The sequence below is a fragment of the Hippoglossus stenolepis genome, chromosome 18 (assembly GCF_022539355.2).
Source record: "Hippoglossus stenolepis isolate QCI-W04-F060 chromosome 18, HSTE1.2, whole genome shotgun sequence".
Taxonomy (NCBI): domain Eukaryota; kingdom Metazoa; phylum Chordata; class Actinopteri; order Pleuronectiformes; family Pleuronectidae; genus Hippoglossus; species Hippoglossus stenolepis.
The window spans coordinates 8117654-8142078 of NC_061500.1; the positions used below are offsets into that span (position 1 = coordinate 8117654).

The following is a 24425-nucleotide window of genomic DNA, read 5'->3' on the forward strand; positions in this document are numbered from 1 at the left end:
AATCTTGTTAATGTGTTTGTTTCTCTTTGCTTTTTAACACCTCCACAAAAGTGGTGATGTTTTTGTTTAGTTTGTCAGTTAGTGAGCAGGATTACACAAAAACTACTGGAGGGATAACCTTGAAACTTGTTGGAACAATGAAGTATGGATCAGGAAAGCGCCTATTTTCTTGTGCGGATCCAGGAAGTTTCCCACAGATTCCATTCACTTTATGGCGATAATCTATGGCGTATGTATGAACACACTCAACAGATTCTGTGTGACAGCTACAGGGTGAAGGACAAATTCTTGTGTGATAGAGTTGTAACTATGAGGTCGGACTGTCTGTATAGATGGTAAAAACTTCATGGACGAAAGCGGGAGCATGCGTCAAATTGCGCTGTGGATGGATTATTATGAGAAGACGTAATAACGTTTTTAAGTTCATCATGCAACTGTGACACTGCCAATCTAGATAATTAATTGGAAACACTGTTTTTACCAGGCGATCAAGTGGAATTAGCCTTGGCAGATGTACGTGCTCTCGGAGCGCCCTTCTAGTTTAAAATATGAGCAAAAGATTCAAACGCAGTCAAACAAGTTAAAGACAAATATGTTATTTTTTTATATTTATTCAGGTTTAAATGATTAGTATTCAAAAAGAGAAGCATAAATGGTAAAAAAAAAAGACAAGACTTTGTCCTTTTTGTGTGTTTGATTTTTTTTGTTAAATATTACACAAAATAAATAAATTTAAAGGAAAACCATGATAGCGTTAGACTTGCTGCTGTGGTGGTGCTTTCTTGACTCAATCCTCTCAGCTCTGCCATTTCCTTCTTCCCCTCCTTTCTTGTCTTTTCTCTTTTTCCATCACTCAGTTCTCGATCACTACTTCCTCTTCTTTCCTCTTTCTTCTCCTCTCTTGCATCTTTGCCTCCTGTCATTTCATTTTCATCTCTTGCCAGTCAAGCGCTTCACATATACACAAATCTAGAAATGTGAGTTACTAAATCACATTTTGGCACAGAAGTCAGTTTCTTTTCATATTTTCTACTGTGCCTATGTACTTTATAACTTAAAACAGAAAATAATATATACATTGTATACCAATATATTTTATTTCTTTCTTTAAAAATAGAAATGTCTTTATCCAACAGAGATAAATGTCTCTAGGTTTCCATTCTTGTCCTCCTCAGTGCATCATTAAGATCCCGCTCAGATCTGTCCAATAAAGCCACCACTATAACTCCAGATAAGTCCAGTACCCTACAGTCTGCAGAGTTCTCCCACGTCCAATCACCGTGGTTGTACCACGATGGGCAGGAAGTGAGTGGCTGTGTTTTTCCTCCGCGTCTTCCTCCCCTTCATTGGCTTTCCGTTGGCGTTCAATCCCACAAACATGTGCTTCTTCTTGTTGCGCCATTCTGCCGAAGCATAGGTGTTGTACTTGTTCTCCTCAATGCGTTCAATCAGACGACAGTCCGGACCAAAGTCCCTCTGTGGAGGAGAAACACGGGAGACGTGAAAATCAGAGTAGAGAAACTAAAAATAACAGATCTGTCTGGAATGGCTACTGCCAAATATTTATCAGACAGTGTTTGTAAAAAAACACTTGATCTGTTTTTAAAACAGGAGGCTTAGTTACATCTGTGGCTTCTTATTTGTTAAACATCACTTGAACAGTTTGGTTCACTGAAATGAAAGTGAATAAACTTGTTTCTGTAATGGAGCCGCAGTGTTCCTATTTTCTTCTCCTATATCCGTGCGTTTTGTGGGTTCTTCTTGATCTTTAAATTTCATTAACACTGTCCCAAATTCACCAAGAAATTTGTGATTATTTGTTGGAAAGTAAGATATTTTTCATGTGCGCTAATGTTTATTTCATTGTAGTTCTTCATCTTGTCATACGACAATATCCTGTTGATAATTTACTTTGTGACAACAGGGATCAACAAATGGCCCAGACATTGCTTAAGACCAGTATCCAATGTGAGGAATGGGACAGGGCCAGAGAGGTTACCATGAGATGTGGTGTCTCAAAGGTTTCAGGCTCGATGCCAACAAAGAGCATCATGACACCATGTTTGTGAGCTTTACCACAGTGACCACCCACTGGTAAGTGAAGAGAAAATGATCTGAGAGTCAGTTCACTCAAAGCTGCAGTGGTGCTTAAGGCGAATATCGTATAAACAGCGAGTTAACTATATGCAGTTGATATTCATAAGTAAAATTGTACTTTTCCTGCTCGCTCGCGCGCACACACAAACACACACACACTTTAAGTCTCCCTCTCTTTCTCTCTCTGGCCACAGCTGTTCAAATTGGTTCCAGAAGTAAAACTGAATGTTCCCGAAGCAAAATGAGAATATTTCACAGACGCTGTGCAGCCTTTTAACTAACTCTGGTGCTCGGTATGACCAAACAACAAGTGGGAGCTGGCTGCCTTTCAATTAAAGTGCTAGTAAAGCAGATTAATCACGTTACGGATGTAAAAAAGTAAAACATCTTTACATCTAATAGACTTTTAAAATACAATGTATATCCCAGATTACTCGGTGAATATCCTTCACTGTTAATATCTTTGAGAGTTTTGTACAAAGTGAATCATGGTAAAAACCTAAATCCAGTTATAATCCTTTGTGTCACACATGTATTAATCTGGCGATATAATGAAACAATGATTTCATTTGATTACCACTGGATAAAGAAGTTACTGTGTAAACCCATCAGGTGAAATCGAACGCCAGCCCTTCACCGCCGTGCTACTGTGGTTTGTGTTGCACCGGGCAGAAGACGTCATGGGAATTCAGTTTCAGGCCATGCAACAGAATGCCTCTTTTTCTTTCTTTTTCTACCGTGTGTCATTTCATCTGTGGTGTGGCCCCAGAGAGACATGCTGAAAGTTTGGGTCCTTTCAAAGCCAGGAAAAGAGGGGGGGTAAAAAGGAGGGATGAGAGACTGAGCTGAAGAAAAGGAGGGAGAAAGAGAGTGATAGAAAAGGGATGAAACAAGGGCTGCTCTCCCCAGAGGGACTGAAGCAGAATAGAGAAACTGAAGGATTGTGTTTCCTGTTTCTGAATGGAGAGGGGAGGAAAGGTAGGTAGCAGAGAGGAGAGCTCACACTGACTAACTGCGGTTCCTATTTCTGGAATAGAGTCTTGCAGCCATTGTTTTAAAAAGCATTGAGGAGAAGCTGCAGAGTGAAAACTGTCCTTTGCAGGACTTTGAATCACTTCTATTGACAACGACAGCAGATGAATTCAATAGTCATGTGAGTGTTCTTGTGAAAAGTAGAGGAGACTGTGGATGCACAAGTATCAGGTAGAAGAAGGCGACAAACTGTGACTCACCGCTCCGTATAGCAATCCCTTCTTGCTGATTGCCAGGTAGTGGTTACTGCTGAGGCCCCTGATGGCCACCACTCCCACATCCACTGACTTGATCTCCAAAATACCTGTTAAAGCAGGGGACAGAGAGAAAAACCATGTCAAAATGTTGTGAGGATCAGTTCCTCCGATACATTTGCATTCATGTATGTTGTAGATTTCTTTCTGATCTGCTGGCATTTTCTTTTTCTCATACCAGACAAATATTTAGGGTCCAGTTTAGTGCTCCGACAAATTATAATTTTCTTGTTCATCGACCCATGACAATCCTGATACAAACCCGAGGGAAGCACAAAATCGTATCAAAAAGATTTCCTTAACCGTGCAAGAAAACCTTGCCAGTTTATAATGTGCAAAGACTTATCATGGAATATGAAGTTTTACATTTGCATGCATCACAAAAAATTGCATTTCATAATTTTGCTAAATGGCTTCAAACCCCTTAAATCCTGCAGCAGAAACCTACACTTTCTTCCTCACAAGTGAACCCCAGTCCTGTCTGCCCCTTTTCTTCACTGTGCGACTGTCAGACCTCAGACTGGCCTCTTGCCCCCTGTTCATTTGCTGGTTAGCTTGTGGGCTGCATGCCCTGGGACCGAGGTGTAAGCCAGGAAAAAAAAATTCTCCGCTCTGTTTGTTTTTTCTGACCAGGGGAGCTGCAGGCAGGCACACGGACAGGACGGAGAGAGGCTTTTTGGCTGCCAGACTGGCAAGAGGTCAAGGCATCCGTATCAGTTTTCAAGCCTGAACCAATTACTGGTTTAAGCTGTGGTCGCCGGCTCTTTCTTCTCTCATCCTAAAGTCAGTTACACCAAGCCATAAAACTATCAGGGGTTTTGAGAGGATTAGCTAAAGGGGCCAGAGGGAAGTGGGGCCTGGTTGCAGGAATAGTCAAAAGGATAAAGTGAGAACGGGAGACCGTTTACACAGAGTATTGCTAGAGCTTTTCTTAGACAGTTTTCTATTGGAGTAATGAGGAATGGACAACTTTAAAAACCACAAACACATAGACATATAGTGGAAGGTTTACCAAGAATAACTGCAGGTGGATGCAGCTCAGACACATGGATAAGATGTTATGGAAGAAACAGTGGATCAGGAAGAGCTTGGAAATTATAGATATAGAAGTGAACTAAAAGACCAAGCAATTGACCCTCACTTTGTTCTTTAAGCTTCAATGCTGATATAAATCATACCTGCTTTTAGACAAGATGGCCTTTCCCTGCCCTTACTCCAACTCCCTCATCCTCAGACAGATTTGCCACATTCTACAGCCCTGGTGTGATTTTTATGATGGTCAGAGTGATGAAGATGAAGGAGTGAAGCTGTGAATCTTCATTCTGAACCTCTTTACGCAGAAACTGTCTCTCACTGCATTAACACGTATATTTCCACTTTTGTGTCCCAGTGCTTCTTCTCATTTCTTTGCAAGCGCAGTGAGAAACAGTTTTGCATTTGATTAAAATAATTTTGCTTTTATACGTTTTTAATGTTTTGCAGTGACAAACAATCTGCCATCTTGTATGTATTGTCTTTTAAATGGTCTTTGGCCTCGTTTCTTTTTGTTAAATGTAGTCATTGGCCGAAGATTACAGGCATTAATCCGTCCCAACAGTTCCCACATTTGGTTGATAAAAGCTGTTGCTGAACCTCTAAATTTCAAGAAGATTTCTGTTGCTCCCAGTGCATCATGTTGGCTTGGGATGTTGAGAGCATTACTCACAGAGGCATGTACCTCAGGGCAAAACTGATCAATCAGATTCCAAACGGTCCATCTCCCTGCACCACAGTCAACATTTCTGAGCTGCGATTGGTCAAAATAAGATCGGTCTGTGCTGCGCTTACGGCCGGTCCACCTGTTCAAACCGTTTTCCCTCCTCCTGTTTGATGTGGTTTGTCAATATAAAAGCGCAAGGCTCTTTTATGGCCCCTTTACCAGTTACAAGAAGCAGCCTGTCTGCCTGCCAGTTAAAAGGCCAGGCTGCAACAAAAGGCTTAGATGGCAACAGAGTTTATGGCAAGTGGGATGGAGAGAAACCGCAGCCTGCCTTGTGTCACTGCAGACACACACACGTCAGGACGCAGATGTAGACATGTACACACATACAAACAATTAGGTCTCTTGTACTTGTCCTAAATTGCAATTATAACTTTTTAAAACTACTTTTTAATCCAACAATTTTCCATATCAATATTTTAGGTTACATATTTGTCAAATGCTCTTTTTTTTCTCCCTTCATGCGCCGCCCTGGATCTCAGCCCAGCATATTTATTATGAATTTATGTTTGCACGTGCAAAGAAAAAACTTTTATGACCCAACACTGAAAGCGCAAATTGCACACGGTCCATTTAATGTAAAAGGCACGGACATTTTCTGATATCAACATATTTTAAGAAACTACCAAGGGCAAACACCTGTGTGTAACAACTCAATAACTTTGGTGAAAACGAGCCAAAAGAGTCTTTTTCCATTCAAACTCAAACCAGAACACTAACAGAGCTCAGAGTTCATATAAACACAGTCTGGCCTCCCAACTGTAAGAAACTGTTTATTAACCACTTCATAAAGACCACTACGTTGTTTACTGGGTTTGTTATGGAACTCCACTGGGACTCGTATCCATAATGTACATGAAAATCTACCATTAGAGTACATTTCAACTCAGAAATACAACATTTTATGATCTACAGCTTTTATGGATCATAGTGATGGTTTTATTGGATGATAGTGTTGTGGTGGTTGCTGTAGTTTATGCTCCTCATCTATTGTTTGTCTGATTTTGTCATCTGATTCTCAGGGCGGTTTCACACCCACAGTTTATTTGTTCTGGTCCAAGTCGGCTGATGAGTTTCTAAACTTGGACAGTTTTTTTACTTGTTTCGGTTTCGTTTCACACAAAAATCCTAACAAACCAAATTGCACCACTACAAACCACAGGAGAAATGTTCACTCTGCTTATTGGTTGGAAGCATTTGGGACGGGAACAAGAACAGAGATACAGGAAGAAGGTCCCGTAGGGCGACGGAAACCATGCTAGTTCAGTATTTGTGCTTTGACACTTTCTGAAATAAACCACCATTGTACGTCTTTCAAAGTGCAACAAACACAAGTTGATATTAAAACAAATGGTCAGTTTGGAGCCAAATGGAGACGATGAGAAGTAGACGTTGGCTTCGTTAACTAAATAATCTTCCCAACTACCTCACACAGAGGGACGTACACAGCCCCTCCCGTCATCCCCCGGCTAGCCCCTTTGGAAACACGGTCCGTGAGACTCCAGCTGAACCTAAAGGTTAAAAGAGGTTGTGAAAATGTTTCCACTGTTTATCCGGGGGCTTTTTTGAAGATTATACTGCGGTTGTTCACATCGTGACCTCGACGCGGTGACCAGCTGTGAGTGGGTCTACTGTTGGCCTGCAGACCCGCTGAGGTCTCGCTCTGTATTGTGTAATGTTGTCACTTGTGGACAAGCTTGTGTCATGAACTCCGGTTCCTCAGTGAGATGGTTTATGGTTCTTTTTATTCTACGTCCCTAGCGAAGGTATTTGGACGCGCCCTCGAATTTCCTGTGTTTTTTTCAACCCGACCAATTCTCTTTCTTTTTAATGTGAAAAATGAATGCAACATTCAAGACATAAAATTCATAAAGCACAAGCAGCCCTGTTATGTATTGTTTTTATGATTTAATGTCTGATTTGCATCGGTTGAGGTCTGAACATGAAGATCAGTTTTCTCATTGAAACCATGGCAACAGAGTGACTGACGACGTGTTGAATTCACTGTGACATGACAGTTTACGTGGTCGCAACAGCCGAAATCCATTCCAGTAAAATAATCGATAAAATAAATAAAAGATACAAAAGAAAAATAGAGGAATTCAAAAAATACAAACCACCAATGTTAAAATCAGATATGAAGTGAAAATATTAAAGTCTTCTATTTGACCATACAACTACAAAACACAATGACCCAACGCATAAAAAAAAAAGTCATTCAAAAACAAATAAGTCTTCTTGGCTGCTGCGTTTAAGGCCACTTGTGGTTTTGAAAGGATCAGACTATTTCCTTTACATTTTGTTCTTGTCCTCGAGTTTGGTTGAATATTTCCGGCCCTTTATGATGTTTGAGAGAGAACAAACACTTCTTGCTTGTGCAGTTTGCTTGGCCAGCGCTGGTGAAGATATTGGGTTGGAGTAGAAACTGCTGTATATCATGTGTTCTGAGGAGCGTTGAGGTATTGGTTTAGACTTGATGTGGTGGACAACAGTATCATCCTGTGTTAAGTGGCCACATCAAAGCCCATGTGGACGACTGAAGCTGAGAAAACACAGGCCTGTTTCTGATTTTAACACGGTCAAAATATTTTCACAAATGCAATTTTTTGGTAAAGTAATTTATTTTTTCAAAATTTATTTTGTATTTATTAAATTTTTGGGTTTATAAATCATATCGAGTAGATAAAGGAGTGTTTTTGTTCGCTTCATTGACTGGGTTTCTTCTCAAGTATATTTTCCATTTATATTTGACGTGTACTCACAGTGTTATTTAGCTTATTCTTGCCCCATAATGGTTTTATTTCCTCTCCTGACAGGAGCACTCACATCACCGTCTCCCTCAGAAATAGCCATAACCGCACAGTGTTCAGGCTGTGTGTTATTTCGGAACTGGCTTGAGGTTCCTTAAGAAAAACAAACCCAGATTATTCTGGAATCAAACAAAACAGATCACCTGAGTGTTTAAAATACCGGAGGTCTAGCCAACAGATAGCGTTAAGTTTCGTCTGCGTGGCTCATCATTCCAGTCCGCATAATTTAAGCTCACTTTTCCGAGCGCAGCGAGACCGCAGCGAGTTATGTCACATGCGTTTGTGAGAAGCTGGGAGGAAACCGACAGAAATTCACAGTGATTTGACCGAAAGGAGAGAAAAAAGAGGAGAAACAAAACATATAACCACCTGAGATATTGTGATTACACAGTTGACTTTGTAACACGATAAAGTGGCAAAGCTGCCAGTTTCTGTCAAAACATTTCACAGGCCTGACACGGCGGGAGTTCTGTTTGCAGTCAAAGTGCTTTGGCGGTTGTCTGCAATTTACACATTTTTCATTTACTCCTCAGCTGCCAGTGCGATGTTTCCCAACTGTTGTGGTCGGCATTGTTGGCTCTGGACTTCCAGCTTCAGAAATCTTGTTATCTTACACCACAAATATTATGCACAGACGAGCATAAATATTATTCAGATTGTCCCATGCAGCTTTCTCTATATAGCTATTGTCTCTTCTCACATGTGCATTATGTTCACACACACACACACACACACACACACACACACACACACACACACACACACACACACACACACACACACACACACACACACACACACACACACAGAGTAATTAGCTGGCATTCCTGCCTTCTCTGTTCAAATGGCCAGACTGGCCCAGATGCCTCTGAACTCTACTCTGAGCTCTCAGCTTTACCTTTGATGACTCCATTAAGAGCCTCACTTTCGTGTGTGTGTGTGTGTAGCAGGGTTAGGGGTGAGTGAGAGAGTATAGGAGGGGAGCAGGAACATGAGGTGTGTGTGTGTATTTGGTAGGGGGCTTTTCTTGAAGCACATGGTGTCTATATGGCGGCAGTCCTGGATGTTATCTTTCACAGATGCTATTCTTCACCTCCTGCTGTTTTACTGGCCATGAATTCTGCCTGTTCACATGCACCAGGCTAACACCAAAATGACACTTTCAGTATTAGGCTTCCATTGCACTTCACAGCACAGTTACTGGTCGAGAAAAGCTACCTTCAGGGCTGGATGTTTTTAGTTTGAGAAAATAACTTGGGCTGCAGCTATAATATTCTTGATGAATTGGTCTAATCAAATATATATATGAAAAATTGTGAACAATGCTTGTTGCAGCAATAAATCTTAATTTTTCAACAACACACATCAGAGACCATTGAGTTAAGTTTTCTTCTGACACGACAAATACCACAATTATCACTTCTTAACTTTTCTTTCACTTTTCCTTCAATGTTTACTCCAAAGTGAACATTGCTGTGATTCGGTTTTGCAGTTCATTGTGGGATGTGATGACTTGTTATTTAGACAGCAACAAACTGCTGGATTACTGGGAGGACATCTCTGAGGTGAGCCAGGGACTGAGCTGAATGTGCAACATTTTTGGATTCACACAGATGATACTTCTCCATATTAAAGATATGAACTCTGCTTCCAGATATTTCATGGAAAAGATGATTTGCACCAAAGCTTGAAAGTTGTTTGGAAAGCAGAAATATTACTGAGAAGACGTAGGTCAGAGTATCACCTTGGGAGGTGTATGATCGTACTATGGAAGAATCCTCCACATAACACAAACGATGAAAAAAGCTGTCCATCAAAACAAAGATGTCTGAGTTAAGATTGTGGACAGTAATCGACTCTCTGTGTTTGGAGCCATTTTCTCTTCAGAGAGCTGGAAAGCTCCAACGAAGCGGAGGATGTTACAGAAACATGATTTGCTGCTGAAAGGCTTTTGTTTAAGGTGGTGCCGGACTGGTGGGGCTTTTGGCCACGCTACCTCCGTCTGCCTACAGAAATCTGGCTCCTATTTCAGTCATGTTGTAGCTGACACATTAATGGACAGGGGAGTGAATTGATGGAAAAATATTGGGCTGCAATGTCAGGAAATATGTGAACAGTGATGGAAAAATGAGACGGACCCTGTCATTGTCCTCAGTGACGCCTGGCAAAGCACAGAGCTTTCAAAAGCAATGAAAAAAAATATCTTGATGGAAAACTGTGTTGTTCTGATCGTTTTCTGCTCTGCATGTGTCGTCAGAGCACTTCCAAAGCATCAACACACGCATGCTTTAAATGACCCTGTGTGGGAAGTGATGGGGTCAAAGGCACTTGTACATCTGAACCTCGAGACCTTCACACTCACCGCTGCATGTGAAACATGGAAAATGGTGCTGACGAGGGAGGACAGGGAACGGAAAGAAGTTGTATTAGATGTTTTTGATAATCTACATGATGCAATTTCATGCTGTAACTGGAAAACAACTTGGCGACATTTAAAATGGCAAAAAACTGAAGATTCACTAGAAAGTTTGGTTTTGTCAATGAAATCATTGCATTTTAGTGTCAAAACAAATCCATGTGGAGGCCTTTGACGACTATTTCAACTAGAAATGGATGTTGTGCAAAATTGTGCATTACTAAAGTTATTGAGAGATTTGCCAGAGAATGTATTGCATAACAACTCAAGTTAGAGCCTTTGAAAGTTTCAAAAGTTTTAGATTAGGTCTATTTTTATTGTTGTAAAATGGTTCAGAGTGTAACCAACACCCCATCAAATGTAGGTGCAGTTTGTTCTTTCTCGGCCTGATTTCTGGTACTCTCATTAAATGTTTAGTCCCTAACTAAGCATTTCAGACTCAAGGCATCAAAGATTGTGCAACAACATTTTGTAAAGTGCCATTAAACTCCCAGTAAATACCAAGAAATTGCTCGGTTAATCCATATTTCTTTTAAAGTTTGCAATAAATGATCAATGCTCATAGTCAGTCTGTCTTATTTACAGTAAAATCAAATTGCTCTTATGTAAGATAATCAATATTATGTAATTTTGTTCCTCCAGGTCACAGACAGTGTTTGCTCAGTAGATTCCAGTAAAAGGAGTCATGAATGAGAACTGACATGATTTGATCCAGACTCCTGCTGCAGTTTATTAACAGAGCATCACTATGAGGAGTGTTGTACGTAAGCAAATGGATTTTTATCTGAATTCATCAGTGCTGCTCATCATTGCAGTCAGATAACAACCTGGGAATCTGAGACTACTTCCTGTTTCTTAAGCAATAAGCAAAATCGATGTTAGAGGGAAGCTCACAAGAGATCAAATCGAGGAGGGAGTGTGTAGGTAGTGTATGTTTATCGTGTTTACTCTGCAGCTGAATGGGATTGTTGATGTGAAACTTGGCTCTGGCAGCTTAAGGAGCCCTTGATGATGGGCTCAGTTTTTCCTGAACAAGCTTGTGCAGTGACATTTGCGCACCACGTTTATTTACGGCCGTTGGAGAAGGGGGAGACCATGAAGATGTCAGAGTAACTTTGAATGAAAAGCAATGCTGACACTAACCTCTGGTGCATCCAATACCTCCTCATAACTCTCTTTTATGGGCCACACTGTTACGTTTTCCCACGAGAACTCTAAACATGCTCATCAAGAAAGAAAAACACCGGAAGATACCACGAGAGAGGGAAAAAAGGGGGAAGATGGGAATAATTTGAAGGAGATAAATTGAAGGAGAACTTTTTATTTTGTTTTAAACTTGCTGAGTCATTGGAGGTTTATGGCGGCAGAGGAGAAAGATAAAGATTTACATTCATTTAAAACAACAGATTAAAGTATTTCCCCCCCGTTTTTTGTCATTCGGATTGTAACTAAACTACAACGTAGAAGAATGTGCAAATGGAATTAAATAATAAAGTTTTCTAACACAAATAAACCTTTTTTTTTTGATCCAGACAGATTATTTTTAGAATGAGATTGAAACTGTCTCACTGAACTTGCAGATTTATTTCTTTTGTAGGAGAAAATAAAGACTTTCAGGACTCAATAATAGGAAGAAATTCTTGTTAAGATGGAGAATTTTTTCTGTAAGAGAAAATGTTTCCTCCTCAGTGAAAATACAACTGTACTGTATTAGACTAGCACACTATGTTAATCTGAAGTAAACGGTAAAGAATGCAAAATCTGTATCCCCTGACCTACATTACATAGCTAGTGGCGGCTGCTGAGTAACCAAGCAGCTAAAAGTGATGCACTGTGTAAGGTGTTGACCTTTCCATTAACAAAGCTTCCTGACTTGGGTCAATAGGTAGAGGTCAAACCAGAGGGGGTAGACATGTGTATTTAGCCCGGACATGAAAAAGCTGCCCTAAATCAAAATAACGTCCCCTGTATTAGACTATCCATAAATTCTGGAGCGTGAGATTCATTCATGTCAGTGGGTAATGTGTCCACTCTGATTCATGTCAACAATAAGTATGTGTGGCAGATTTTACAGTCTGGGTGGCCACAGTGAGAATCAAAGCTCCGACTTAAGTAAAGTTGGCACCATTTAATAATAAATGAACTGTGGTCCAACTGCAAACACATGTACACTTTATTTGTGTGTTTGTAGACATAGTGTAACAGTCTGTGGACAACGTGGATGTAAGAAAACAAGGACAGATCTGGCAGCATCGATAAGAACCACATGACGGCTCATGCAGCAGGGTTACGAAGGATGAGGTGAAATGGAAAGACGGGCACTGATCACATGAACACTAATAGACAAACACTGACGAGGACCGGTGAGCTCGCATTCACACCACCTTAACCCTGAGTGACGTTTTGCCCCCAGCTTTGACAAGATGATTAGAAAGGCTCGGCTGCGGAGGAGAGCCTCGACCCCGGAGCTGCACCTAAAACTTCTTCATCACCTCTGACACCATCTAATGACACTCATTTGCGATCTGACCTCCTGAACATTACCAGACTACTAGACCATGACAACCGGACTAACAACTGCTCCCACACTTTATTTTTCCAGTTTAATGCTTTCCTAAAAGGAGTGGTCCATTTCTGACAATGAGCTCCGGGGTCAAATTCCAGATATGCAACACGTGAGTTGACTTTGACACATTGGTGCAATTGTAGCATCCTGTGTTATGAGGGTTAATTATGTGACTTAGTATGTTGAATGCATTATCTTAAAAAGTTTGTCTGTCATAAGCACATAAAGGCCAGAAACCTGCGTCAAATTCCCAATAAGTCTGTGCAGCTTTGAAACATTTGTTTTAATTCACTATTATTCCTACACATAATGAACTTTCATAGTCTGTAGCATAAAAAGTACATTGAAAATGTAGATGCACACATTATATCACGAAGCTCCTGAGCAGGGTCATGTGTAAAAAAACATGTCTAGTATGTCAAATACCACATCGTTGTTCTCAGTTAGGGGAGGAGAATTTAATTATGTTCTGAAGGGTACAATTTGTTCTCTGCAGATTTTAAAGCACATGCAAAGTATCAGAAGGTGGCGCATTAGCTAAGTGTACAAACTCCTGTACATGCAAAGTCCCTGCACAGATGCAAACACTATAGTGTATAGTGTGGCGGTGTGCACTCACACACCATTTAATCATTATTTCCTCACAGCCAAAGCAGCACGTTTCCACCCATCGTCTGTTAATCTGAAACATGTTTTACATCTGCACTTGCTATCAGGTACATCCAGCTTAAAGTCCTCATATTTAAAGTTTGTTCCTCTAGAGAGTTTTTACCCATTTCCCACAACAATCAAGACAAGAGCTGTTGAAATTGATGGATTGTGCCTGTAATGCCATGACCTGATGCCATTATAGTTGGTGACTGGTTGCACTCTAATGGTTGAACTCTTTATATATATGTGTGTGTGTGTGTGTGTGTGTGTGTGTGTGTGTGTGTGTGTGTGTGTGTGTGTGTGTGTGTGTGTGTGTGTGTGTGTGTGTGTGTGTGTGTGTGTGTGTGTGTGTGTGTGTGTGTGTCAGAGAGGACTGCAGGCAAGGGGAGGGAGGAAGAGACGCTAATTGAAATTCCTTCAGCCATGTCTGGCAGAGCCTTGGTGTCTGAGTGGCACACACACACACACACACACACATGCACACGCACACACATATTCACACTGGCCCTGGCCCTAATAAAAGTGGGCTTTGCCATATGGAGGCCATGTGCAAGACTGGCCTCTCTGTGCTCAAGCGTGTGTGTGCGAGTGTGTGAGCGCTCAGCAGGAGAGGCTTGTACAGCACCACAGACCCACAGACACATGCATTCAAACCTACGACATGTGTATGAAGGTGTGCGAGCGATAAAGATCTTCATATGCGGTTAGACTCTCAGAGACGCATGCATGACATGCTGTTACAGATTCTCACACACGCAGTGGGCGTAATGCACCGCTGGCCTGTTGTATTCATCTTAAAGAGATTAGTTTGTGTTTCACCCATTTGATTCTGTTAACTGGCAGGGAAACTCTGGGCAGGTAAATGTGGGAGTAATGTTCTGCTCTCCCTCAGCAACTACTGTCAATGTGGCCTCGGGCGAAGCAGCTATTCTGAGCTGCTTTGAGGCCAGAAGACTGTGGTAGCCCTGGAGAATTTCCAGATGTGTTTAACTAGAAGATAAAGATGTGGACTTTAGAATGAACATCTGATTTTCAGTCATAAATGATTATAATGGCCCTTAAAAGTTCTTAAAACTATTTTTATTTGCTAGTGTACAGATGTGTTGAAGTTTGCATGCAATCATACAACAAGCATTTTGGTGCAGTTCAGTTTCAAACCAGCGCATATGTCACAATTATGTTCATTAAATATGTATGTTATAAAATATTCTGCAAAATGCGTACATACTGCATTCATCCAGTCATTTTCTTTTAAGAGTTAACATATTTCAAGAGCTGTGTGTGAGTGTAACTGTGTGTGAATGTGAGGCTGAGTGATGCTGACAAAAGAGCATGTGTGCTAAGTGACCCTTCTCAGGATAAATAGAAGTTAAAATCATACTTCACAAGCCGCAAAATGCACAACCAGAAGAATGAGCAGGTTATTACTTTACATCTGAGTCAGTATAACCTCATACTTAGCATATGCCCACTACTATTATAGCTGCGGCACAATAGCAGCAATGAGTTAGTCTTCTTGTCATTCTCCCTGGGGGACTGGTGATAGTTGTGTTTCAGATATTTCCCCAAAGAGGAAGAACTGAACAATTTCTAATTGGTTCCAGTGGATCATCTTTTATTTATCTGCTTGGCTTACTCATTTTGTTTTCTCCTCTCCGCTCTCTCCCACTCTCCTACTGTCATGCTGTCTTTTCTTAAACTCTGTAGTCTGGCAAATATGCCTGCCTGTACACATGGTGAGAAGGCTGAGAGGCACGCAGCTCTGTTATTTGTTATTTTGCCCAGTCACCTGTCTTCATGTGCATGGTTGCTTAGAAGTGGAAAACAGAAACATCACTTTGCACATATAAACACAGTAGACCTAATGGGAGACGGCCAGTGCATCTTCTGCCATATTGTTCTCATTGGCAGATTATGGGAATATGAAAGTGAAAGAACAGTTTTGAATCCTCATAAGTTGCTGTTTAAAATTTAAGGTACAAATAAAGCACATTCAAGAGCAAGACAAATCTCACTTACTGTACGGATCGTCCTCGCTTTTGGTGCCATTAACCGTCCCTTTCTTGTCAATGCGAAGGAAGAATTTCTGGTAGGAGAACAGTTTCCTCTGCCGCACGTCTCCTTGTAGATGGTTGTAGCTGCTCCGCACGTGGCGTCCGACAACTGTCGCAGAGGACGATGATACATTAGTTGCCCGTGGCAACCTCGCAGAAGATGCATGCAGAGGAGCGGGTGATGAGGAAGGTGGCGGGTGAGGGATGAAGAAGTGAGGAGGAGTCCCTCCCGGTGCATTGTGGTTCCTGTCCGGGTTTGACCGTGATGATAGAGCAGACAGCGGTGAGGACGAGGAGGGTCCGAGCAGGAGAAGCAGGAGAAGGAAGGTGAGGGGGAGGAGGAGTGAAGGTCTGCAGCAGGGGCAGGAGGAGAACCAGGCGACCGGTGCACCTTGTGTCACTGTCCATCTACACATGGTAGTGGAGCTGGGAGAGCTGTGGAGGTGCACAGGGGCTGGGGCATGCTGAGCTGGGTGCAGGGAGAGGGAACAAGAGTGGGAGAAACTCCCCCGGCCCAGCGACTACACCTCCTCTGTCTGGGGACCCACAACCTCACCGGCACTGTGGTGTAAAACTTGTAGAACGTCTGGTTTGAAGATTGATCAGTTTTTAAGTCTTAAGCAGATGTAGAGTTGTCAGTAATGCTGGTGATGGGTGCAGTTGGTGGTGGTGGTGGGGAAGCCCTCAGTGTTGTGGCTGACTCTGCTGAAGTCCCCGGTGCTGTTTATTCCTCAGGATTGCGTCAACATCCATAACTCAGATCACCTCACAACGGGAACAACCGGGGGCTTCTCTCCTTGTCCTCTTGCTACTTCTTGCTCCTGGTCGCACACACCCTCTAAAAATTCCTTTTTTTTCTAAAGATTCACTCTCACATCCAAAGACACTCAGAGTGAAAATATCAGTTCATTCATATATTCTATTAAAGATCTACTCCACACATGTCCATTCATCTCCTTCAGTCCAGGGTGGATAACAAGAAGGCGGAGGAATTCTGGGTATAAGATGCCAAAGTGTTGACTACAAATTGAATAAATAAAAACAGGAAGTCAAAAAAATAAAAGAATAATTCTGCTTCTCATAAAATGTTCAGAAAAATCCATGCAAGAGGGGCCACAATAAAAAAAAAAAAGTCACAAAATCCAGACTTTCTTCTCTTCTTTTCTGTCTCTGTCTCTTTGTGCCTCTTGTTTGGTCGGTGCTGGTTTGAAGTCACTTGAGTGTGTAACTGAGCCCGGGACCTCTCGTCTTTCTGCCCTCTCTTGTTGTGCGTCTGTCAGTGAGTTGAGCTCCCTGTCTCTCCTCTCTACCTCGGAGTTCTGAGCGCTGGAGCAGTGCGTTGCCTCTCTTCTTTCCTCCCGTGTGTGGCTCCCTCTCCTCTGGCCCCCCCTCTTTCCGTTGCCTCTCCCTCTCTCCTATCTCTATCAGCGGCGCTCTGCCTGGTTATCTGGAGTTTCTCTGAGGTTACTGAATCTTGTCTTTCCTTTCACCTTATTTATCTGCTGCAGTTCGCCAGATGTCATCTCTTAGTGTAATTGGATGTCTGTGAAAACCACTTGGCTTTGAAGAGCCGTGTGTGTGCATGTGTGTCTGCACATGTACGTGTGTTTGTGTGTGCATGTGTGTGTGTGCTGGGAAGGGGGGGGTCTGTCCCACCCCCATTTTCTCTTTCCCTCCCTCTCGCTCGTTTCTCCGTCTCCTCCCCTTTCCAGACCAAACCCCACCAGTTGAGCAGAGCAGGTCCAAAAGAAGGAAGAAAGTCTTTCCCTCTATCTCTCTTTTAGTTTGGTCCATCCCTCTGACGTTTCGTCCTCTTGATTACAGCTCAGTGTTGTTTGAAATGATTTGAATAGGAGTCCAATGATTCTCCCAATCCATAACAGACCTTTTATTTTGGCGGGGGATTTCAGGGTTATACACCATCTTGAGCTGATTAAAGTAGTAAAGTAGCCTCACTTTTTACCGCAGGTGTGATCACTTAATGAGGATTGGACCAAAATAGTCACATGACACATGTAGACAATAAAATATGTGCAATGTGTAAGATATAGGCCTCCCATCCCCAACTACAATAATAATTTTGTGATTTACATGTATTTGTGTTATTTCTGAAATGAAAAATTAGTTGTGTTCCATTAGTAAAGCAATGAAAGGTCAGGAATGGCAGCAGGGGGTGGTTGGGTTTATCCTGGTTCTGTTGTCGTGCAACACAATACAAGACTGGACGTTTGTGTCATGGTTTCAGTCTTTGTTTCAGAACCATAACTAGTTTCAATAGAAGAGCTGATGAGTTTTTCTAGTTCTGGTACCAAAATAATTCTACTTTTTTTGTTTACAAAATACCTTTTTTATTTTAAACCAGGAGATTTCTGAAGAAGATAATAATTAAATAAGGTTCATTCTGACCATCTATTCAATGACAAAGTTTTTATACCCAGGACACATTATGATAAGACAATATTTCTTCATATTGCATTCACTTGCTCACTTGCTTCCTTAGGGAGTAAAACTAATAACTCTTGGTCAACTTATCTACCCCATGATTATTTTTCTTTGGGGGGGGGGGGTGCTATTTAAAGATGCACAGATCAGTTGAGAGCTGAGTCAAGTTCCCCTCAGCTGATGCGTTCTAGATATTTCTGTACCGGAATCATTAGAGTTTAATCTTTAGATAAACATCTCTCTGTGTTTGGATGGAAGAGGTTGTACCTTTCGTGTTCTGCTGTCTCTCAACCCCTAAGAATCTTGGTCTACTGTCTGGTTTCAGCATTGTTTAATTTCCTTTTCACATTGTCAGACAACAGCCATATCTCCGCCTCTTCTCTCCTCTTCTGCTGAATCATGCTTAAGGTATGCTGCAAACTTACGATGTTCTTCTATACTCCTCCTACATTTAGTTCCTCTATGTGAATCCATCATGCTTTGTACCTATGCATTTTTCTGTATCAAGGTGGTAAAGGAAGTGAGAATTTACAGATGTTGGCTGCTGTCAACAATCTGTCCTTCACATCAACTTTATAGTCTTCTATTTCCAAAGGAAAATGGCTCCAGCCTCTGTCATAGGTCATTTTCTATATAAATTAAATACCAAATATTCTGTCAATTAATCTTTACTTTGGTCAATAAAATGTCAGAAACCAGTGTCTGTACAAATGTCCTATAGCGCAAGATAATGTATTCATGTTGCTCGTTTTGTCCAACCAACCAAAGCCCAAAGATGTTCAGTTTACATTTGGCATTTTGGCACAAGAAATGACTTGAAACCATTAATCAACTTCCACAGATAACAATTCATCTTTAAAACAGTTGATTTTCAAGCTGCACACCTTATGTTCATATATTCAGGTACCACAGGACCATTTATGTGTCGACACCTGCTGACAGCATTCAGCACCACGGACAGCACTTTACGATGTGGTTCTTCATCATGCCGCATGTTATTGAAGATCTTCGTCTTAGACCTCATAAATTGTTCTTAGTTAATAAATGTCAAATAGCGTAACAAGAAGCTGAGTGTGGTGTGAGGGAATATCTGAGGCGGACATGTTCAGACATGATCCTCGGAAGGGGAGACTAGCTCCTGGCAGTGTTGATACGTGATGACGCATGAATGCATCAAGGTGGAACAAATCCCAGCAGTGTGAATACGATCATATCCTTTTATCAACGTCTGGCAGATAATAAAACACTATTGCTATAAAATCCAAAATGTTTTTGTTTGTTTTTATGTATTCTTGAAGAAGAAAAGATAAGTTGATCGACACAAAAATAAACAACAATTTTTTTGTTTAGGTTGAAGTGTCAAACATTCACAGGTTCTTATAACATTTTAATAATGAATATTTGGTACTTGTTTTGTTGATGATGACATCTTATCTCTGGTAAATTATTATGGACAGTTGTCTGTAGTCTGCCATTTCATCAACAAAAATGTACCTTTTAATTAAAATATTCAGATTCATTAGTCAAGAAAATATTAGTTTGGTCTTATATTTGGGCAGCTGTGCATGGCTCAGGAGGTAGATGAGGTTGTTCACTAACCAGAAGGTCTGTAGATTGATCCCCGGCACCTCCAGTCTGCATGCGGAAGTGTCCTTGGGCAGAATACTGAACCCTGACAGCTGTGCAGACGGTGTATGAATGGTGTGTAATATAAAAATAGTGCTGCGTAGAGAAGTGGTGTATAATTGTGAGTGTGTGTGTGTGAGAGTGATTACTAGAAAGCACTTAAAGGGTTGATGAGACAGAAAGGGCAAAGGCAGAACACTGGCTTAACGGATGAATAAATGTGAACTTGAAGAGCAATAAAAATGGAAACTCTGCGGGAAAGAACAAAGGACTGAGAAGAAGAGAAGAAAATGCCAAGAGATAGAGGGAGAGGGACAAAGAGGAAGAAATAACATCTGGTCAGTGGGTCTGTGGCTTGAATTTGGGTTGTAGGATAACAACACACGCACATGCAGAAATACACAAAGTTCAAGCTGTCCCGTATTTTATTGCACTGACATTTTCAGACCTATTGCTGTGTTGCACTCGTTAGCACGAATCAGTCAGTATTGAAGTAATAATCAGTTACTGATCAATTACCGACTGATCTCTTCATTGCCTCGCCCTGCAGCCTTGTTGTTGTGTGTAACAGTCCTAACAAGACTCAGATGTTGAAAGTCAGTTGTCCATGAGGGAAAATGTTTCGTCACACCAGAAAACAATTTGTTGGATGCACTGAAGCACCACATATTGGATTTTTTTTTTCCTACCTCTAAAACTACTTAGGAAAGCTGTAGGGGCTTCCCTTTCTGGGAAGGATTATTTAAATGATGTTTGCTTTAAATTAAATAGCATCATAATTCACTACAGGCATTTTTATAGCAGCTGAAATAATAGTGAGAAAACTTAAAATTATAGATTTATTATTATCTAAAAATCCTCTTGTAGGAAAGAAATGAGTCAGTCTCTTGGTTTTGGCTTAAACTGCCTTTAAAGTGCTGATCCAGGGTCATCACCCAAAACAAATGTACAAGAGCTACACAGATTTTTACACTTGTAAATGTTAGTGGCTTTGCAGATTCCAGCACACACAGGTCGCCTCTGGCTCCACTGGTCATGCCTTGGATAAGTCCTTGATATGCTCATGTCGAGAAAGACAACGCCATTAGGGACCAGCAGTTTGGCCCAGTGATTCTAATTGTTTCATCGCGGTTGAGCTGGTGGCTTTGAACACATTATGGTCTTCAAACCAGCTCTGCAGAAATGACCCTGGCAGTTAACTTTAATTACAGACACATTAAAGCACTGTGAGACAAAAAAGGAGATCTTACTGTGCGCTAATCTAGAGATACCAGTGTTTCCCACAGAACTTGATTCATCTTTGGCGGTAGCTGCCGGGCGGTTGATTGCCCAGTAAACAAGCATTCAGTACGATATCATGTGCACCCAATGCAAAGTGAGGCCAGGTGTGCCTGCTGGCAGAAATCTGTATGCTTGTCATGCATAACAAAATGGGTATCTATAAAATCCATCCATTCATTCCAGCCGTCTCCGCTGGGGCCATTCCCAGCTAACACCGGGCGAGAGGTGGGGTACACCCTGGATCAGGTTGCTAGCCCATCACAGGGCCGACAAACAACCATTCACCCTCACATTAACACCTACGGTCAATTCAGAGCGACCACTCGATCTCGCCCAATCTACAGGTCTTTGAGCTGTGACAGGAAGCCGGAGTACCCAGAACTTTCTGTATCTACAAAAACATTTGCCAAGTTGTATATGTGCTACCACAGTCTTGGCATTAAATGGTAAACACTGGATACACTCCATTTAAAAGTACAATGTGTACTTCGGCCGCTCTAGGGGTCTCTTAATCAAAACAAAAAGAAAAGATGTGGTTTTATGAAGTTGTGAAGTAGCGTGGAATCATGGGAGTTGTTGTGTTCCCCACCTATGAAAATCTAACTGATGCGCAAACCATGATCGAACGGTAATGAATAATCATGATCAATCACGAGTGACCAATACAAACATTGGAAGGAGAAAACAGGCAACTGGCTGATGTCGTGTTTTTTTTTTTCATCATACGTCGTTTGCCTCTGGTGTTATAGCTGAGATGGACAAAGCCAAAGGTGAAGCTCATGTGACGCAATTAAAAGAACCAAAATGCAACGTCCCATTACCTTTAATAAAATTGTGGATTTCTCTAGGTTTGAACATTTTGGAAGTACACAAGTCAACAGAATATAGAACATAGGTCCAGTCATTTTTTTTTGGTGAAGAATTGTCACATATTACATCTTTAAGGACAAGCTGCTGAATACTTGTCAATGTGAACCATCAGTGAGAAGCCAGAGCCGTTTGAATTTGGAGCAGTATTGAGTCCTTTTAAAGCTCTGTTCTGTTCCCCTTCCCTCTGGGTGCATTATTTGTGTCATTCCATCTTAATCTACCACATGCACTCGAAATGGAAACAAACACAGATCAGCGTCAACTGCAGCAATAAGAGAAACATAAGTAAACACCTCTTTCTCTGGCGGCCTTAGAAGGTACGCCAAGACTCCTGAGCGGAGAGACACGACCTTCACATCACATAAACAAAGATGTTCTGAGACAGTGACATAGAACAATAAGACTGCTGCTTAGGCTTAAGGGAGTTTTATGATTCACATACAACAGTGTTTCCGACAGGTTTATAATCGTGAACAAGTCTGACAAAACACATAAAGTCGGCACTGTCTTCTCTTTCAGTCAACAGCGGTCTCATATTAGAACCCTCCTGCTGATCTGGTTTCTGTCATTCAGGGCCATGTTTTATTGTTTAAAAATGTAATTATGCAGCATCATATGAGCCACGCATGAGGACTGTCCTCTGGGGTTAGCAATTGTGTCTTAGAGGAGTTGACGCACATGATCATTGGCTGAAGACATCACAATTAATCTTTCTTCATAAACGCAAACACGGAGGTCAGAAGACTTAAGAGTCATAACGAGTGAAAACAACAACAACAACACAGAGCCTGAGCCTGGTTCAGGGCTGCTGTTCTTCTTCATCCACAAAAGTCCTCTGAAATTGACACTGAGAAGGAACCATTACCGCCACGCAGAAAATTATGACTCAATATGAAGTCATAACGGAGCTAATTATACATTTGAGGGAAAGTGCTGCCATATTTTGGTTTTTAGACACCAAACCTCGCATCTGCGAAGCAGACCATAACCCGCTGACATCTGCCTTACAGATATATCCTTACACCAAGAGCGCTGATGCCATAATGATCCGTACAGTCAAACAAACAACCCTCCGAAACATAAACGTAACAGAGCACGAAGGATGTGTGTGCAGCGGGTGTTGATTTTATTAATGGCTGCGGACCTCCTCGATCGGAAGTATGTTTTGCTTCTTTCGTGTGTTGGCTCAGGGAGGTCAGTATAAACTAACATCAGCATTAATGCTTGATGTGGGTTAGGATCAAAGAATATAAACGGATGAAACTGACCCCTGTTTTTAGTTGTAAAACTTTCAATGGTTCAAGTGAAGGAGCAGTTACTGTTGAACTTGAAGATTAGTCCATGTTGGAGCCGGCTCAAGTTTTACATCACATCGCAAAACCTCATCTGATCCATCTGCAGCCAGTTTCATACTTAATTTGTCAACCACTGGCTTAAATTTCAAACCGTTTCTCCATATCAGATGGTGCCGGGTCCTTTGATTGAGTTTACATTTTGAGATGTAAACCCAAAGTTTTGAAAGTTTGCCCAACACTCTGCTGACAGCTCCTTCTTCCACAAGCTGAGATGGCTTACATATTTAAATAATGTTAACTACATGGAAGTAATTACTGCGTGGCCTAAGCAGGAGACTAAAAAGCAAGAATGTTAAACACAACTGCCACTGGAATGCTAATTCTCATGATACATTAGCCATGGTAACGAACTGCGTTTCACTGAAATGAGGCTCTTTCCCATCGCTTGACTGGCTGTTAACTTACTGGCAGCAAACCTGAGCTTCTAACAGATCCACGGATGAATCCCAGTTTCTCCAGTTGTAGCCGCCTCCACTGTCTGTTGTGGAAAAGTTTTTTTTCAGCTGAGAAGAGAAGTTACAGCAGAGGTCATGTCAGCTCAACTTTATTTTCCAACTTCATCATTTCGGAACTAAAATATTTTTTCTGACACACAATATGAGGTATATCTCTTATTTGATATTAGTCATGTATCCACATCATATAATTATATTTTGAGCATTTAAATCTATTCATTTATTCTGTTACCTTACCCTGACGGGCTGGATTAGCTCCAGCCCTCCACCACATTAGACTGTGGCCGGGTTTGGACACAACTTTTGAAATGATACTCTGGTTTGGCCACGTTGGCTGGACAACCTACTTGATTCTATACTGCATCTGCTTTTAATCGCCGAAAACATCAAGCTCGGGTCAGGTTCGGACACAAAAAACTGAATGCCTGTCAGGTTCTTACATTAGAATATAGAGTTTCATAAGAATTTCGTAATATATTTATCAACAACTATAACTGATCTGGTGCACCAACAGATGATATTTACAATATAGTTAAACACAGATGTAATGATAATTAATGTTTTAAACTGATTTCATTTCATCATAGTATGTTTATAAATCATTAAATGATAGCTTTTTTAAGGCTGTTTTAAATGCGGAATAGTGGGACCTAAAATATTACCAACGTTTGACATAAAAATATATGCAAAAAAATATATCTATCTGCTTCGAACAAAATCTAGAACAAAATCCACTGTGGACCGTAACTTATCAACT

General features: G+C 41.2%; 1 protein-coding gene and 1 long non-coding RNA gene across 4 annotated transcripts in view; one reads left to right on the top strand and one right to left on the bottom strand.

The window, feature by feature from the left end:
- Positions 1–24425, top strand: part of LOC124855053 — an 80382-nt gene that overhangs the window by 38336 nt on the left and 17621 nt on the right. The gene's annotated exons all lie outside the window — the stretch shown is intronic.
- Positions 596–17149, bottom strand: fgf10a (fibroblast growth factor 10a). Its single transcript, XM_035183965.1, has 3 exons — positions 15605–17149; positions 3330–3433; positions 596–1476 (listed from the first exon to the last, which is right to left on the bottom strand). The coding sequence occupies exons 1-3, from the start codon at positions 16053–16055 to the stop codon at positions 1276–1278; spliced, it is 756 nt and encodes a 251-aa protein (XP_035039856.1). The 5' UTR covers positions 16056–17149; the 3' UTR covers positions 596–1275.